This window comes from Kryptolebias marmoratus, linkage group LG17 (genome assembly GCF_001649575.2).
Source record: "Kryptolebias marmoratus isolate JLee-2015 linkage group LG17, ASM164957v2, whole genome shotgun sequence".
NCBI lineage: Eukaryota > Metazoa > Chordata > Actinopteri > Cyprinodontiformes > Rivulidae > Kryptolebias > Kryptolebias marmoratus.
In genome coordinates, this window is record NC_051446.1 from 21,672,296 (window position 1) to 21,690,155 (window position 17,860).

General features: G+C 38.4%; 2 protein-coding genes across 2 annotated transcripts; both read left to right on the top strand.

The window, feature by feature from the left end:
• The first annotated feature begins 33 nt into the window (after positions 1 to 33).
• On the top strand, positions 34 to 6,611 carry LOC108247744 (5-hydroxytryptamine receptor 3C). The gene is made up of 10 exons (XM_017436106.3): positions 34 to 1,064; positions 2,007 to 2,164; positions 2,248 to 2,292; positions 2,414 to 2,523; positions 3,389 to 3,558; positions 3,648 to 3,808; positions 4,453 to 4,663; positions 4,742 to 4,894; positions 5,458 to 5,537; positions 5,933 to 6,611. The coding sequence occupies exons 1-10, from the start codon at positions 947 to 949 to the stop codon at positions 6,149 to 6,151; spliced, it is 1,425 nt and encodes a 474-aa protein (XP_017291595.2). The 5' UTR covers positions 34 to 946; the 3' UTR covers positions 6,152 to 6,611.
• Positions 6,612 to 8,568: 1,957 nt separating this feature from the next.
• LOC108247797 (5-hydroxytryptamine receptor 3A) lies at positions 8,569 to 17,088 on the top strand. Its single transcript, XM_037980940.1, has 10 exons — positions 8,569 to 8,608; positions 9,479 to 9,636; positions 9,720 to 9,764; positions 9,897 to 10,006; positions 12,782 to 12,951; positions 13,030 to 13,190; positions 13,947 to 14,157; positions 14,236 to 14,388; positions 14,750 to 14,829; positions 15,965 to 17,088. Exons 1-10 carry the CDS (start codon positions 8,569 to 8,571, stop codon positions 16,181 to 16,183), a joined length of 1,347 nt encoding a protein of 448 aa, XP_037836868.1. The 3' UTR covers positions 16,184 to 17,088.
• Positions 17,089 to 17,860: the final 772 nt, after the last annotated feature.

Here is a 17,860-nt window from a genome sequence, read left to right on the forward strand (position 1 = left end):
ATTTAATGCGATGAAATGGTAGTTGATTAAATAATCTAGACTAACTGAGTAAAACCGATCTGGTGGCTTTTATCCACCTGGTGCCCTGTCGATTAGCAACTGTGCAGGATGTAGACATTCCCACTTGATTTATTATTAATGCCTATTGTGAGGCTCTAACTCATTTTTTATGTTCTATTTTTAGTATCTTAACTTTTGGCATGTTTGTGTTGCAGTCTGGTCAGCTTCTGTTGTTCTTAGATGCGCTGTTTAAATAAATCTGACATTGGCTTTAGATGCTGCATCTGGATTCAAACACTTTTTGAGGTCAGGACTTGAATTCTGGCAGCCTTTGGTTGATCAACCATTAATGGGACGACATGTTTGCTTGATCAAACATCAGTCATGCTGCCATGTTCTGAATCACCTGTAGGATTTTCACTCTGCATGTTTGCAAACTTCTATCTGAGGCGACACGATTGTAAGAAGCGCAGGAAGGAGAATCATGTGTGACGAGCTGAGGGGGAAAACGATTAAGGCCAAGTTTCTAATTAATGCTCAGCAGCCCAATGTGAGACAGCAGCAATGGGAACATGTGGGTTCAATGTCTTTTCCACGTTAACTAAGCTAACAAGTTTTGCTTTAATCAGATTTTCTCATTTGCTGCTGTCTGCTTCATCTCCTCTGTAACTGTGTGCACAAGTCACATGTGCAGAGCTAAATCTGCTTTATCATTGTTCATGTTGACAACTGGCTGTAAAGGCACATTATCTCTGCCTCTAAATGGAAAAAAAATGTCCTCCACCTGTCCTTTTTTCATTTAGTTCAGTTTTTTTTTTCCATTACAACCCCCTAAAACAATCTTCCTTAATATCGGCTGTCAAAAGAATGAAAGCAAAGCCTGATATATAACACAGACTGTGGGGCTCCTCCTTCTGTAAGCTAATTATTGGTTGTATTTGTTCACATGGGGAGGATTTCTGACTTTAGTCAGTTGATGTGTTTGCTCTCTGCGCACAATCTTCCTCAGCTAAGAACTGCAGAAATGATCCACGCTGGTTTTCTCCTCCTGGTCGTTTTGACAGGTGAGTTTGTTTAAAGCTGGATTTCTATTATTGTTCTATTATTCTGTTATTGAGAAATCATGTTTTTTTGTTTACATTCCATTTTGAAACTTGAAGATTTTTTTTTTTTGTAAATGTTTTCCTGGAGCTATTTAACTTCACTATTAATATTTATTTTTGTAATTGATGGAAACTTTTACCAAAACTACAGGAATTTTAACCGTCATTTATCATAATCCTACATTCTCAAAAAAAAAAAAAAGTTGGCTTCAAGAAAGGAATCGAGTTATTTGAAATGGGTGAGAAAATAAAAAAAAACTATATAATTTTGTTTGTAGTTAAAAGAAGCAAGAAGAAGAAACTCTATAGTCTTTTTAATCAACTGTCACTGCTAAAGAAGCAATAATAAGTTTGGTAATATTTTGTTAACTTTCCTATTTTTTCAGATGATCTAATTTATTTGTTTAACAGTAAATGTACAAACCCTATGAAATATGACAAATTGATTGGAATGATTAAAAAACTGCTGTAAACAGTAGGAAAACAACAGATCACATGTTTAAATGTATTAATTTTAGGAAGAGGAGTGAGTGTTTAGAAATATATACTGATTTTAAGTTTAAATTCTTAGGCCAAGTAATGTTCATGCTTTAAAATGGTTGAGATGACAACAAAATGTAGGAATATTTTTTTTTATTTTAATAAATACATGCTGTCTGCATCCCCGTCTCTCAATTTAACAGACAGTATATTTCCATAACTATCCTTTTCTCAGTTTCAGCATCTTTGATTTACTTGAAGAGAATAGTTTTTATCCCTTCTTTCTGTTTTTTATTTGAATTTTCATGAAATTAACAATAAATATGTTTATGCTTAGTACATGAGAAAGCTGCACAATGTTAAGTCACATGAAAATTGAGTTTTGTGTTTAAAAATCTTCCACGGTTTTTTGTTTTTCTGTAGACGGGGTGTCGTGTAAGGTTTGCAGTTACCAGGATGTTCTGGATTACCTGAACCTGACGGTAGATAACAGCGTGTTTAAACTGACCCGGCCCGTTCTGGACCACACACACACCACTGTGGTGAAGCTGGACATCATCCTGTTTGCCATCCTGGCAGTGGTTGGTGCTGAATTTAGACTCAGATGTTTATTTCATCAGACAGAAGTAGTCAGGGTGTCTGACATGTTTCTTTTTATTCTCAGGTTGAAAAAACACAAACGTTCATTCCTTTCATCTGGGCGACAATGGTGAGCTGATTGACCAGCTTTTTCTTCTTGATTAATTAAATGAGATTCTTTTTAAGTAACTCTTCGTAAACACTTTACATCTGCAGTCATCCTTACAGTCATTGTTGTATTTTTACTGCAGCAGTGGAAGAATGAACGCATCTCCTGGGACCCGGCTCAGTTTTGTGGAATCACTCAGATAATAATTCCTGAAAACCTGCTCTGGAAACCAGACCTCTTCATCTATGAGATGTGAGCCTGCAGCACACAGACATGAATCTTATTTCGAGACTAATTCTATAAAACGAACACAAGTAACTGATACACACACACATAATTTCACTGAGAATGCATGAAAGATTTTTAAATAATCAGCATTTGTCTCGACTGAAGTTCGCATTAAAACTGCTAGTTCTTGGAGTTGCATTGATTGTTGCGAGTTTTCCCACCTTATGCCTGTCTTACTATAGGATCAAAATTTAAAATATAATTATCCCACCTTATTTAGACGACTTCAAACTCGCAACAAGAAGCAACTTTCTTTTAAAGTCATTGATTTCTACACAATACGACTTCTGTTGGAGCCAAGAGAGTTGCTCTCTGCTGACCTTAGAGGTTCGAAATGTTTTCATTGTTCTTTCAGTTCAAAAAGAACCCTCTATGGTTGGTTAATTAAAGGCTTCTAGGGTGACTCTGAAAAGTAACCGAGGTCTGAAAGTTTTCTTGAGGACCTGATACCTTCCATCTCATGCACCGTAAATGATCCAGAACAGCTAAAGGGAAAACAGAGGGAGTTATCTCAAACAACTAAACAAATCTAATGAATAGACCAATTATTATTTGTAAAGGCTTTAAAGCCAGAAAGTGAAATAACAGCTGAGTGACTGATAGGGCTGTTAGATTTTTAACATTACTTCATTGATTCATACAGTATTTTCTCATTCTTCATGTTTGTTGACCAGACCAGTAACTTTACTGTGTGCTCACATTTATTAAAGAATATGTTCTTTTGGTATAAAAAAAGAGTAAACATATTTACTGATTCATGACCGCAGGTTCAGTTCAGTTCTGTTGATTCAGTTCAATAGAAGTGTGAAACATGTATGTGTTGTTTCAGGATCCAGAAAGATGACTCCCCTCAGAATCCGAGCATCTTGTTGACTTATGAAGGGACAGTTTATTTTAGTGATGACATCCGGGTGGTGAGCACCTGCAAGATGGACATCCACAAGTTTCCCTTTGACACTCAGAAATGCACCATAACCATTGGTTCCTCGATACACTGCGGTGCGTGTCAGTCTGTGCTGTTTATTGTGTTTCTACAGCACTCTGCGCCCTTAGTTCTCTCTTTATTTCTGTCTTTTATCTCTCGACAGTTGATGAAATGCGGATTTTTCCTTTCTCAAACTCCTCTCGGGCCACGCAGTTTTCACACGAGGTGATGAAGACTCAGGGAGAGTGGGAGTTCCTGCAACTTTCCATCAGCAACTCCAGTCTCAGCTTCGAAAACAGGACTTGGGAAATGCTCATATACACGGTACACACACAAAAAAGTTAGAATAAAGGTGTTCTTTAATGGGAAACTTAAGTTTCTGACCAACAAAATAAGATTGGCAGAGCTTTGTGATCTCAACTATCACTGAATTAAGCATATTAGCATAGCTTCAGCAACCATAATGCTCTCTTATGCATAATGATCACTGTTTTTATGTATTTTAATAATCATTTCAATTATTTAATTTGGTCTTTTATGACCCATGTCAGGTCCTGCTCCTAATTTTAGAACATTTAGTTTCTCTGGTGGTTTATGGACACATCTACTGTAAATCATTTACAGAAGTGGGTTGGTTTCCATCTGTTTAGCAAAAGTTTTGAAAAAGTGTGCAAAAAACAATGTGAAGTTCTTCTGCTGTTAAGCGATTGTTCCATCGAGATCAACATGAAGGCGTTATCATGTGGTTGATCAGCCCTGACCTCTGACTCCGTTTTACCAGGAGTTTGTTAGTGTGTACTTTTAAAATCTGTAAAAACTAAAAGTTGTGTAGTTTTATTTACTTACCCTCCTTTTTATGTTAAATTCTTCCAAAAGAATTGGAACACTAGGTGTATGGGGAAGTTTTTGAACTGAGATTTAGTCTAATTCAGGGTACTCTGTTAACCCTGGGTTGTCTGTTTTACCAGGTGACCATAAAGAGGAGACCCCTCCTCCATGTCATAAATTTCCTGCTGCCCATCCTGTTTTTCCTGATTATGGATCTCGCCTCCTTCTTCATCGCTGACCATCGGGGGGAGAAGCTGAGCTTCAAAGTCACGGTGCTGCTGGCCATCTCTGTCCTGCTGCTCATCCTGAACGACATCCTGCCCTCCATGTCCAACAAGACTCCTCTCATAGGTACAAACTCCTACCTGAGCAACAGTTGACTTGAGATTCTCAAATAAACAGTCCTAACAGCATGTTTCCACCTTTCAGCGACCTACTGCATTGTGATTTTTGCTCTGATGCTGCTCAGTCTGTTGGAGACGATTCTGGTCATATATCTGATGGAAAAAGCTGAGTTTCATCCGCTGGACAAAAAGGACGAAACATGTCCAAAACATGTCCAAAATGAAAACTATAAAACAGGTGAGAATTACCTTACATTAGAAGATCTAAAAGCAAATTTTCCTTAATGTTTAATTTTTTTTTTTTTTCACATTTGTTTTTTTTTTTGTGTGATGACACAAACTTGTTGTTTGATCAGGTTTATCAGGACCAAGTCTGCTCAACAAACTCATTTGGAAATTTTAATTTGGGATGTTTTAATGCTTGATTTTTCTTGTAATAATGGCATCTTTGACTTTTAATAAATAAAGACAAATGGGGGAGCAGCAGGTTAACTTCTTTAGTTGCAAAATGAAACCAGTTTTTATCAGTTTATGGAGAATTGACCCAACTTGTCACTTGATTTGTGACCTCTGTAAATATTTAGTTGAAGGCCATATCTTCTAAAAAGTGGATATAGTATTGGATATAACTGGAGATGCATATTAGTTGACAAGTCACTTTTATCATGATCAAAACCTGACACTTCAAAATGTAAAAACCCAAGAAAAATGCTTCATCCACCTCCTTTTACACAATGTTAGTGATCCTAATTTTTTATCTCTGCCTACATGGCCATAATAAATATTTTGCATTACTTTTAGAAGATGAAAAACCTTGTGGCTGTCCCTGCATCTGCAGAGTGTCTGAGAAGCAGCATGAGCTCCTGCCTGTTGTCGAAGAGGTACAGCATTATGTATACAGTAGCGTGCAATCAAATTAAAACAGCAAATTGTGTTTGTGTCTTTGCATCTTGCAGAGGTTATTTACAATTTTACATCGAATTACACACAAGAGCTAGACTTCTTGTCATTTCAAGCACAGCACACAAACTTCTTATTATCAAAAGATATCTCACGCTTGCATTTATGCAGCTCTTCTCAAGTCCGAGACAAACTATAAGCGCACTTCCTTATTCTATGGAAGAAGACATTTACAAATCAGTGCATGCAGTTTGCAAACCTGCTGACACGGATAGCAAGGCATGAGATGGATTATTGTATGCACTGATCGCCGTGCATGAAATAAAACCAGTTGTGTCAAGCAGAGTCAAACAGTGCAGCATCTGTCTGTTTGCAGGTGAACAACATCCTTCAGTCAGGAGAGTCTCATGTGTTGCTGCTGATCCTGGATGAGTTGAAGAAGCTGCAGAAAACCGTATATCTGCATCTCGGCTGCAGAAAGGAGGGAGTGAGGTCCGTGTACTGGGCAAAGAAAATCAACAGAGCTTTTTTTATCTTCTACATCATCACCGTTTCGCTCTTTTTATCCTTCATCTTTATGGAATGGAACTCTTAGAAATGTAAAATAATTGACTCTGTTTTGTAAAGTAGAGCCACATCATCATGCAGTCTGTTCATTTGTGCAAGTCACTGCGGCTGAATTTGTTAGCAAGGTAAACACGTGAAAAAGTACAGTTTAGTGGTGTGCTTTTTAAAAATACTGGATTTGATTTGTTTTCCAAAAGAAATAAAACTTTGTCTCTTCATTTCAGACTCGTGGAAAAGCTAAAACCAAAGATAGATAAATAAGTTTATTACTTTTTGAAATGATTACTCTGTATGAAATGTAAACTGTTTGAAGATTATTGGTTTTGGTTGAAAAGTATAGAAGTTGTCTGTTTTCTTACTGTAAGTGCTTTCAGTTTTGAAACTTCTTACCATGAAGGAAAATAAGTTTGACACTAATCTATGAGATGATAAAAGCTTTATTAATTGTGTGCACTGACTTAAATATCTCTGCAAAGTCCAATTTACTGTGCTGGATGTAAAAAATATATATATATTTAACAGCATAATATAAATACAAAATATTTAAAATAAAAAAAGATGAAGAACAACAGCTGATTAGTTTCGATTTCCCCTTGTGCATGAAGGTTTTGTTCCAGTCGCCCATTTCTCAACACAATGTCCTGGTTCCCCAATATTTAATATGGAACTTGGTAATTTGGGCGAAGGTCACTTGGAGGTTTGCTGCACAGGCGTTCAAACTCTGAACCCCTGGTCTTCCCATATCCAGGTCCTGCGAAATAACCACCACCATAGCCACAAGTCATCAGCACGTATGCAGTGTCAGTCATCAGATACCTCACTGGTACAACAGCCTGGTCAAAGGAGAAGATGGAAGCCTCTGACATCAAGACATGGAGGGTCTCACTCCAAGTCCAGCATCTTCAGACTGTACACTAAGCAAAATAAAGGAGGCAGAGGACTAGTGAGCAACACAAGCCCTATACAGAGTACATCAGGAAGAAAGTCTCCAGTGATGAACAGCTCAGTGAAGAGCAGGAGGAACCATAATGGAAAAACAAACTCCTACATGGAGTGCATCATCAGCAGATTGAGGAAGTGGCTGAGATCAACAGATCCTACCAGTGGCTAGAGAGGGCTGGACTGAAGGACAGAGGCACTAATCATGGCAGCACAAGAGCAACAGAGGCTGAAGTCTACCACAGCAGGCAGGACCTAAGATGCAGGCTGTGTAAAGATGCCCTTGAGAAAGTCCAGCACATAATAGCAGGATGTAAGATGCAAACAGGCAAAGCGCACATGGAACGCCACAACCAAGTGGCTGGAAGAGTGTACAGCAGCGGTGGGCAACTCTGGTTCTGAAGGGCCACTATCCTGCATGTTTTACTTGTTTCTCTGCTCCAACACACCTTATTTGTATCAGTGTGTCATTAACAGGCTTCTGCAGAACATGAAGAGGGAATTAAACCACTGAATCAGGTGTTTTGGAGCAAGGAAACAAGGAAAACATGCAGTATAGTGGCTCTCCAGGACCAGGGTTGCCTACCCCTGGTGTACAGGAACATCTGTACCGAGTATGGACTGGAAGTCCCACAGTCAAAGTTGGAGACTCCATCTAAGGTGAAGGAGAATGGCAGGGCTAAGATACTGTGGGACTTCCAGACTGACAAACAGGTGGTTTTTCCCAGTGCATGCTGGGAAATCTGCAAGAACAGGACTGTGGTTGTGGTTGAGACGAGAAGTGAGCATGAGCAGAACAAAGAGCTGGGGGAGTCGGATCTGGTATGAGTTTGTTATGTTTGGAAGGGAAACGTGAACGGACTGAGAGACATCTGTGGCATGCTGGGAAAAAGTAAACTAGTCATTAGTCATTACGTCCAACTTTAACATTTATAGCTCGAGCAGATTTTCATTCAACTTCAAACGAGTCTTGATGCTCAGCTGCCCACTGTGAGACTGACAGGAAACAACAGCGTGGGTTTAAAGTGGGTTTAACGGCGAGAGTCGTTCGTAATGTCTTTACCACAAAGTATCAAGTTTCACTCTGATCACATTTTTCTTTAATTTGCTGCTGGCTGCTTTGCACATGTTGCATCATCTCTGTAAATGTGTGCACAAGTCAAATGTGCAGAAGGAAATCTGCTTTATTCTTCTTTTCTCTGTTGACAGCAAGCGGTAAAGTCACATTATCTCTGCCTCCAATTGGAAAAATGTCCCCCACCTGCTTTTTTATTCAGTTACTGTTTCGATATGTTCCTCTTAAAACAATTAACTTTAATCGCAGCTGTCACGAGAATCAAAGTAAAGCCTGATTTATAGCATATACTGCTTCTCTCCTCCCTCTGTAAGCTAGTCATCGGTCATTTGTGTCCACATGGGAGGGATTTGTCATTTCAGGCTGAGAATGAGTTCATCCTCTGTGCACAGTCTTCCTCAGCTGAAGGTAAAGAGCTTCACGCTGCAGAAATGATGCACGCTGGTTTTCTCCTCCTGATCATCCTGATAGGTGAGTCTGCTCAAAGTTGGATTTCTGATTTGCTCATTGGTGTTTTCAAATTAAAAGCTTTCCATTTTTGTTTTTATTTAATCCAAAATCCTTTTGAGGATTTGTAGTTTGCAAGTGTTTTTGCAGGGATAATGTCACTTTTTTTTTGTAACTGACAGTAAATTTCAAACCAGAAAATAGTGACATTATTGTACCTCTCAGATTATAACACTGATGCTGGTCAAGTTTTGAAATCAGTAGTATCATTAAAAAAAAAATCAAGTATAAAGAAGAAATAAATGTTTATAAAATAAGCTACAAATGCAAAAGAGTTTACATTGTTTTGTGTGATAAAAAAATTACAGAATTTTCTAAAAAAATTGAACCTTCAGAACAAAAAAGGAGCGATAAGCAACATGTGTTTTTAAACTTCTATTTATTTGTAGTTTTTTTATATCTTCAGGCTTATATTACCAAAATCTAGATTCTTAGAATCAAGTCATTTATTTACTAAAAATTATGTTGTTTAAACTGTTTAAAACATTTCACAATGATTTTGAAGTAACTTTAAAATATAAATCAAAAACAACAACAACAACAACAACAACAACAACAACAATAATAATAATAATGAATAAGATTATTAGATTATTTTAAATTTGGGTTTAAATGCTAAAATTATTTTCATTTCCCTCTTTTGGATTCCTCTAAGTTTATATTTTGTGACCTCCATATTGTTTGTCTCTTATTCCAACCAACTTTTTTTAATTACAGCCATGGAAATTTTTTTTTTTCACATCTTCTGCCTTTTTTGTTCTACATTTGGACCCTAATCCATGATGCTCAGTCACAAAGTTATACTTCTTTTCTGACACATTTTATTTTCTGTAGACGGGGTGTCGTGTAAGGTTTGCAGTTACCAGGATGTTCTGGATTACCTGAACCTGACGGTAGATAACAGCGTGTTTAAACTGACCCGGCCCGTTCTGGACCACACACACACCACTGTGGTGAAGCTGGACGTCTACCTTTATGCCATCCTGGCAGTGGTTGGTGCTGAATTAAATTGTAGACATTTAATTTGTCAGATAACTGTGATCAGGATGTTTGATATTTCTGTCTTTATTCTCAGGTTGAAAAAACACAAACGTTCATTCCTTTCATCTGGGCAACAATTGTGAGCTGACTGAGTCAATCTTACCAGCTTTTTCTTCTTGATTAATTAAATGAGATTCTTTTTAAAGTAACTCTTAGTAAACACTTTACATCTGCAGTCATCCTTACAGTCATTGTTATAATTTTACTGCAGCAGTGGAATAATGAACGTATCTCCTGGGACCCGGCTCAGTTTTGTGGAATCACTCGGTTGTCAGTTCCTGAAAACCTGCTCTGGAAACCAGACCTCTTCATCTATGAGATGTGAGTCTGCAGCACACAAAGACACAAAGTCTGTTTCATGACTAATATCAGAAAAATAAACAAATAAAGAGTTTAGGCGATAAACAGAATCTTTGAAAAACATGAAAGTTTCCAGTAAAAATGCATGAAGGAATGAAGATCACAGTCATGGCTATCTAATAAAAGTCTCATACATGTGAACAAATATATAAAAAGATGGACTGAAACCCTATGGTTCTCCCTCAGCTACTACAGTAATATGAAAATATATATAATATATCATTCATCCTCCTGAAACCACACTAACTATCTCTAAATTGGGCCATATTTACATCTTGAACTTCATGCTTTATGAAGAAGACTTAAACTTTGCACATGACAAAATTAATTACAGATTTCTTTCACAATCTGACTTCTTTTAGATTTAAAGGAGTGGCTGATCTTTTGAATCGATGAAGGCTTAAAATCTGGTTTCTTAAAATTATCTACAAATTAAACTTTAGGATCTCTCTCAGAAGTTGGTCCAATATTTTGTGTTTTGCTTTTAAAAATAACACCAATATTTTCTACGAACAAGCTAGCATTTTGCTTTTGCTTATAAGACTTTTTATTTTAACCTTTTAAAGGGTTGGTAGAGCTGCCTTCATGTCCTTCATTATTCTGATTATATTTAAGTAATCTTGACCAGTGTCTGTGGGGATATTGTACAAATTGTTCTCTGGTCCTTAAATGTAGAACAACAAAAGGGTGTGTTTTTTGTGTTAGCAAATTTATGTAAAAAGCAACTCAAATTCAGTACTTTTCTGGAAAATGCTGAAGCCTTTTGGGATATCGGGTGGCTCAAATGGTTGTAAGTCCTTATTGCAGCAAAGTGCCTTTGCTGAAGTTCCCCCCTGTGGCCATTAGCTGCAAACATGTAGTTAATGGCTAAAGAGAGGTTTGTTTTAAGTTTGAACCACATTTTGATAAAGCTGGGATGACAAAGTTTTAGCCACTTCCTGAAGTTGCCATTCTGTCTCTTCCATTTTCACTTGTGTTGTAAAAATGTTTTGTCATTTATTATCCTGAGCAGAGGCAAGTTTCAGATGTTATTTGATCCAGTGTAAAAACAATCGTGGTTCACCGTTCCACAACCCATCATTCGTCCAGATATTGAAACTGTGAACCAGATGTTCACTCTTGTAGATTTGTTAGGGGGATTATGAGAATTTGATTGTCTATTTTATCGATCTGAAGAAGGCTTACAACCTTGTTCACTGAGGCATTCTGTGGGAGGTGCTGCAGGGCTGTCTGTGCTGTTTTCAAGAGCTATTCGGTCCCTGTATGATCAAAGCAAAAACTGTTTTCCTGGCACAAATTCAAGCTTGCTCCCAGTACAGGTTAGACTCCACAGTCAACCTGTTCATGCACAGGTTCTCCTCCACAGTCATAAAGAGGAGGGTGCCTGGTTTGGACACTTCAGAGTCTCATGCAGATGATGTGGTTCTATTGGTGTCGTTGAGCCATGACCTTCAGTGTGCACTAGGACAGGTCGTAGCCGAGTGTGAAGCAAATGGAAAGAGAGTCAGCTCCTCCAAGTCTGAGCACATGGTTCCCCGGAAAAAGGTGGAATGCTCCCTTAGGGTCGGGGGTGAGTTTCTGCTTCAGGTAAAGGGGTTCAAGTGCCTGGGAGTCTTGTACATGGGTAATAGCAGGAAGGAGTGAGAAGTGGGGTGACAGATTTGGCTTCGTCCACAGAAATGAGGGTGTTTCTCCAGTCTGCCATGGTGAAGAAGTTGAGGTGAAGCTTGTGAATTACAGGTCTGTGTGCATTCTAACCCTACCTTAGGGTCATACAGTATGGAGCACGACTAAAAGATTGAGATGCCAGATACAGACGGCTGCATAGATATTCCTGGCCAGGATGAGGGACTCCGACATCCAGAGCGAGCTCAGAGAACAGCTGCTGCTCCTGCACATCAAAAGGAGTCAGCTGAGGTGGTTTGTGAATCTGATTAGGATGCCTCCTCTGAAGGTTTACCACTTATGTCCCGCTGGGAGGAGACTCCAGGCCAGACCCAGAACTCAACATTTTCTGCCGATCACTAACAGATCTAACAGATCAGTTTGTTTAAGACCTTGGCATAAAAGACAGCGAGCAACATGCATTCCTTAAACAAGTTGCATTCATCAGTTGCCACAGAATCAACTTTGCAGTTAACATAGCCTTTATACTATGCTGACATCTGGCTCCATTTTTACATATGAAAATTTGAATTGGCACTTTTTTAAAGTGGCGTGTGAAGGATTCTTATCATAAACCTGTGCCCTTACCCTTTACACACTAAAATTCCTTCATTTTTTTCATTTAATATGATCCAGTGTGGATAAACCAGAAAAGATCCTTTAGATTAGATGTGAAAATTAAAGCATATTAATTTTAAAATTGCAAGGCAAGACCAACAAATCACTAGATTACTAGATTACATTTAGGGCCAGAGAACTGAAATCAGAGCTGAATGGAAGATGAGGTTATGGGCACAACATGGCACTTTAGATATTTTACTAGCCTTAATTGTTTCTTATTTGCTGATCCTGCGTGTTCCTCATTTGTTTACCATGTTCAACAATCTTTATTAAAGTACACATAACAGATTTTATAGTTTTGTCAGTTTAGTATTGAACAAACACATTTATCTTGCCATCAGTAGAAAGTCCCACATCTGTTGATTCGTTTCATCACAAGTGTGAAACAGAACGCTGTACAAACACACCATACAAAGTGATGTGTGTGTGTGTGTGTGTGTGTTGTTTCAGGACACAGAAAGATGAAGCGCCTCTGAGTCCGTACCTGCAGGTGTCTTACAATGGGACGGTGTCCTCTGAAGACGAAATGCGGGTGGTTAGCACCTGCAAGATGGACGTCCACAAGTTCCCCTTTGACACTCAGGAATGCAACATGACGATTGGCTCTGCAATACATTTTGGTGCGTTTGCAGTCAGAATTGTGAACAAATTTTTTAAATAGTCTTGCACCCTTACTTCCGTCTTTTCTCCCTCCGCAGTAGAGGAAATGCGATTTTTTCCCTATTCAAACTCCTCTCGGGCCACACAGTTTTCCCGAGAGTTGATGAAGACTCAGGGAGAGTGGGAGTTCCTGCAGCTGTCCATCAGTAGCACCAACATCACCCTTCAAAATAAAAGTTGGGAATTGCTCGTGTACACGGTATGCAGCACAAAAGAAGAAGCTAATTAGAAAAACACAAAAGTCACAAAAATTCAAATCTGGAACACAACAAATCTGGAAACTGTAAATTCTTATTTTGATTTAAAAAACACACTTGCTGTCCATCTACTCATTCCCCTTGGTAGACACCCTTAAGCTGGGGACACACTACTTTTTAAAAACATTTTTGCAGGATTTTGCTCATGATTCCTAGCTATACAAAGGTTGCACCAGTCTGCGCTAGTAGGGGACAGTCAGCATGGCGAGTTGGCACAAAATCTGTCGGTGTGTGAGGGAAACAGACCCAACTTGATCTCAGTCGCAGTCAATCGAATCTTTGAGTTTCTGGATCCAAATCTGGACGTAATCGGGTAGTGTGAACTGATCACTGACCCACCTGTGTCGCCAACACCAAATGAAAAACAGAGGGTGGGACACAGGAAATAGCATCAGAAGAGCTGATTGTCATCCACGTTTTTTACCCTTCAAATTGTCGCCCTCTCGAACATTTAATACGCTCAGTTGACAAATAGTGTAGTTTGTGATCCCTCATCAGGCGCAGCTGTTAGGACTTTCATTTGTCATATAAAAATCTGCTGGCTTTTCAAAATCTGTAAAAACTAAAAGTTGTGTAATGTATCCCCAGTTTTATTTATTTACCCTCCTTCTTATGTTAAATTTTTCCAAAAGAATTGAGACACTACGTGTAGCCTAATTCAGGGTACTCTGTTAACCCTGGGTTGTCTGTTTTACCAGGTGACCATAAAGAGGAGACCCCTCCTCCATGTCATAAATTTCCTGCTGCCCATCCTGTTTTTCCTGATTATGGATCTCGCCTCCTTCTTCATCGCTGACCATCGGGGGGAGAAGCTGAGCTTCAAAGTCACGGTGCTGCTGGCCATCTCTGTCCTGCTGCTCATCCTGAACGACATCCTGCCCTCCATGTCCAACAAGACTCCTCTCATAGGTACAAACTCCTACCTGAGCAACAGTTGACTTGAGATTCTCAAATAAACAGTCCTAACAGCATGTTTCCACCTTTCAGCGACCTACTGCATTGTGATTTTTGCTCTGATGCTGCTCAGTCTGTTGGAGACAATTTTGGTCACATATCTGATGGAGAAAGACTCTAAAGACGAGCTTCAGGACAACAAAGAGGACAAACACAAACTTGTTCAAACTGAGAACTATAATACAGGTGAGAATTACATGACAGGAGAAGAGCTAAAACGTATTTCACAATAAAAGGTTTTCATCACAAAAGTCAATTTAAAACCTTTGATAGAGTGCAGTCACCATTTTGTAAAATATCATTATGAATTTTGTGGGTTACAATGTAATTGATGACCATTATAGCTTTGCATTTAAACTAAACAAGTTGGCCTCTTTCAAAATGCTAAACTTACACTTTGAAATAGGAGGAGTCAAGGTAATGCTCACATGCTTTTTCTTTTTTTACACCACAGTCTGCTCCCAATGTTTGCATGTTTTTAATCTGCGTAATTAGTAATTGCCCTATCTAGATTGTCATTCCTGTAACAAATCTGTGTTGTTAAAAGGTGAAAAGGAAACTGGCTGTTCCTGCATCTGCAGAGTGACTAAAAGGAAGAAGCAGCCTGAGCTCCTGCCTGTTGAAGAGGTATGTGCACAGCTATGGGAGGCCCTTTCGGACAAAAATCATTCTTCTTACATACACTATCACACCCTCTCATCTGAATCTATCTGACCTGCAGGAGGCCCACAGTCTGCTGAAGGATGAAAACAATAAGAGAAGGATTAAAATTTACTCTAAAATTTAAGATATTCCATATGTATTTCCTATTTTTAAAATTTTATAATAGAAATAGGCCCTGGTAATGTAATGTTTTGTAATATTTTTAAATGTAGTTATTTTTTTCAAGGTGAAAACCGTCTGAAAGCCTATTATGAACAGTGAATGTAAGAGGGTTTGATGGTTTGAAGACATTTGCAAACCAATGCGTGGAGATGTCCATGTGGATGATCTAAACCCAGACAGCGTCTCACTTGGCTGCGACTTGGCAGGAATTAGGAACATGTTCAGTAAAATCGCCAAGAAAATTGATCTATAAATAGTCACACAATCGTTGCAGGTGTCTGGAAGCCATTTCAAACCCTTCTCAAATTAGGAAGCGTGAGAAATGTGAGAAAACTTTGTGATGGATTGGCTAAATTGTGACAAATTAGAGACCAAAACCAAGCCATGGCCCTGCGTGATTCGAACTTCTTCTCTCTGGTCCACACCGCTTCATGTCTGATGACGTGACGTGAAATGATTGCTGGACTGTCACACATACCTAACCCACCACTCTTTAATGATATTCTCACGCCTGTCAAGCAGAAAGTGTCAGAAATCTGCAGTTATGTCTCCAGAATGTTGTGCAATCGTTCTGCACATATCTGGCAAATTTCAGGCTCAAATCCTAGAGACAGTTTGTGCGACATTTCTGTGGCATAAGCAAATTTGTCAATTCAGTGGGATTTCAAAAAAAAAATTGATGTTGTGTGTCAAACTAATCACAACCCAGTGAGCTTTGCAGCCTTATTAGTAGATTTTTACACACAACTTTCTGTTCATAGCTGGTTGCACACTAACACAGAGCCTTCTCTTGGGCCAATTTTGTCTCGTCTTTATTATCTAGCCCTGTGTTGAGGATACATTATGTAAAAAGCAGAAAAGAACCTAGTCATGCAGAGCTATTTGAATTTGAGTTAAACAGTAAAGTACTGGATTAAGAATATCTGTCTGTGTGCAGGTGAACAACATCATTCAGTCAGGAGAGTCTCACGTGTTGCTGCTGATCCTGGACGAGTTGAAGAAGCTGCAGAAAAATGCTTATTTACATCACGGCTGCAAAGAGGAGAGCACTAAGTCCGTTTACTGGGCGAAAAGAATCAACAGAGCTTTCTTCGTTTTCTACGTCGTCACTGTTTTGCTCTTTTTATCCTTCATCTTCATGGAATGGAACTCTTAAAAATGTTGGAAGAACTCCTTGTAGCGCGAGCTGCAGATCCACCTGAGCATGTAAACTGTTTGTGCAGTGGTGTTGTTGAATCTGACGTCGTGTGTAAACATCACTGTAAATCTGTGTTATGCTTTTAGAAAAGCAGGCTCTGCTTTGCATTTTGAGCAAAACTAATGTGGATTAGCATTTCAGACTTCCAAAACTATTAATCGATTAGGCATGTGCATTTATTACTTGAATGAATACTTCACATAAAGAAATGGAATGTTTGTTCTTAAATATATTTTTGTTTTGCGCTAAAAGTCCAAAAGTTATTGGTTAGAATATACATTCAAGATTTGTATAAGAAGCTACAGCTTCAGCCTTCAAAATGTTTACTTAATTTAAATGCACATGTATTCTTCTGTGTGTTAATTTAAAAAACTGATAAGAGGAGGGGAATACATTTCTTACGTGTGAAAAAAGTTTGTTTTTCTTTTATAAATTCAAATCAGGAAAAAAAAACCCTTTCAGAAACAATTAAAATGAATGAGCAATAGGGTAGTGCATGTTTTTATAGAGCAGCAGCAAGAGAGAATCAGCAACATGGAAACTTAATATGAATAAAATGAAGAGGTTATCTGATTATAAGACTCTTTTTTGAATATTAGTGCAGGTTTAGCTGCTGAGCAGAAAGGAAAATCATCACTTCTGTAGTTAAACTGACTGATTCTGTTTTACAACAAAAGATTCAGAAAGGAGATCAGATTTTAACTTAACATCTATGAGTCCTGCTAACTTTCATTCCTCTCTAACATGACCAAGGTAGTCTCCAACCCTGGTTCACAGGGCCACCATTCTGCATGTTTTCCTTGTTCCTCTGCTCCAACACTCCTAATTTGAATCAATGTGTGATTAACGGGCTTCTGCAGAACATGAAGAGGTAATTTAACCACTGAATCAGGTGTGTTGGAGCAGGGGAAACAAGGAAAACATGCAGGGTAGTCGCCACCCCTGCTGTAAAGATTTTTTTGTAACCATTTTCACTTTTATTATTTCTGAACAAGTGCCAGGCAGCTGCCTAAAAAACTCACCGCTGCTCATTTTTATTTCCACCTTTGCTTTCGTCAGCAGGCAGTAATGTCTCTTTCTGTGTTCAACACATACTCTGAGCACCAACATGTCATGATTTTTCAGTATCGCATGGGATTGTGCATTAAGTCCTTTGCAAGGTTTTACCCAAACAGCTTTAACTCCATCCCTTTTCATCATAAGATGATCTTATAAATCTGTACCTTCAAGAAATGTTATGCCTTTAAATAATTGTGACTGAAACAAAGTGATAAAAGAATAAAACAAACTTTATGCCTCAGTTAGCCTCCATTAGCCTTCTCATTCATTCATTTAGTGCAAAATCTCAAATTATTTAAAACGACTATTGATGCTCCATCATCTTCCATCCTTTGTGGAGCTTTAAATTTTGATCTCATTGAGGAATATTATTTGTTTAACCTTGACCAAATTGAAGAACATTAATACAAGATCATATTTATGAGGGTCCGGTGAAGCCAGTTTTCCTTATTTGTAATTTAATGTGGAAAGAATTTGTACATTGATGAAAGACATGTGGGCGTATTTGTCTGCAGATGGCTCTCAGACTAATGGAAATATGAGAAAGAAAAAAGACCCACACATCAGTGATCGTGT

What these genes read in the sequence shown, in the direction of transcription:
- LOC108247797 (XM_037980940.1), top strand. Translation starts at nt 8,569, where the DNA reads ATGATGCACGCTGGTTTTCTCCTCCTGATCATCCTGATAG. An exon ending in CTTTCATCTGGGCAACAATT is followed by an intron (nt 9,765 to 9,896) that starts GTGAGCTGACTG and finishes ATTTTACTGCAG; the next exon opens with CAGTGGAATAATGAACGTAT. An exon ending in CAACAAGACTCCTCTCATAG is followed by an intron (nt 14,158 to 14,235) that starts GTACAAACTCCT and finishes TCCACCTTTCAG; the next exon opens with CGACCTACTGCATTGTGATT.
- LOC108247744 (XM_017436106.3), top strand. Translation starts at nt 947, where the DNA reads ATGGGGAGGATTTCTGACTTTAGTCAGTTGATGTGTTTGCTCTCTGCG. An exon ending in TGTTTGCCATCCTGGCAGTG is followed by an intron (nt 2,165 to 2,247) that starts GTTGGTGCTGAA and finishes TTTTATTCTCAG; the next exon opens with GTTGAAAAAACACAAACGTT. An exon ending in GGGAAATGCTCATATACACG is followed by an intron (nt 3,809 to 4,452) that starts GTACACACACAA and finishes CTGTTTTACCAG; the next exon opens with GTGACCATAAAGAGGAGACC.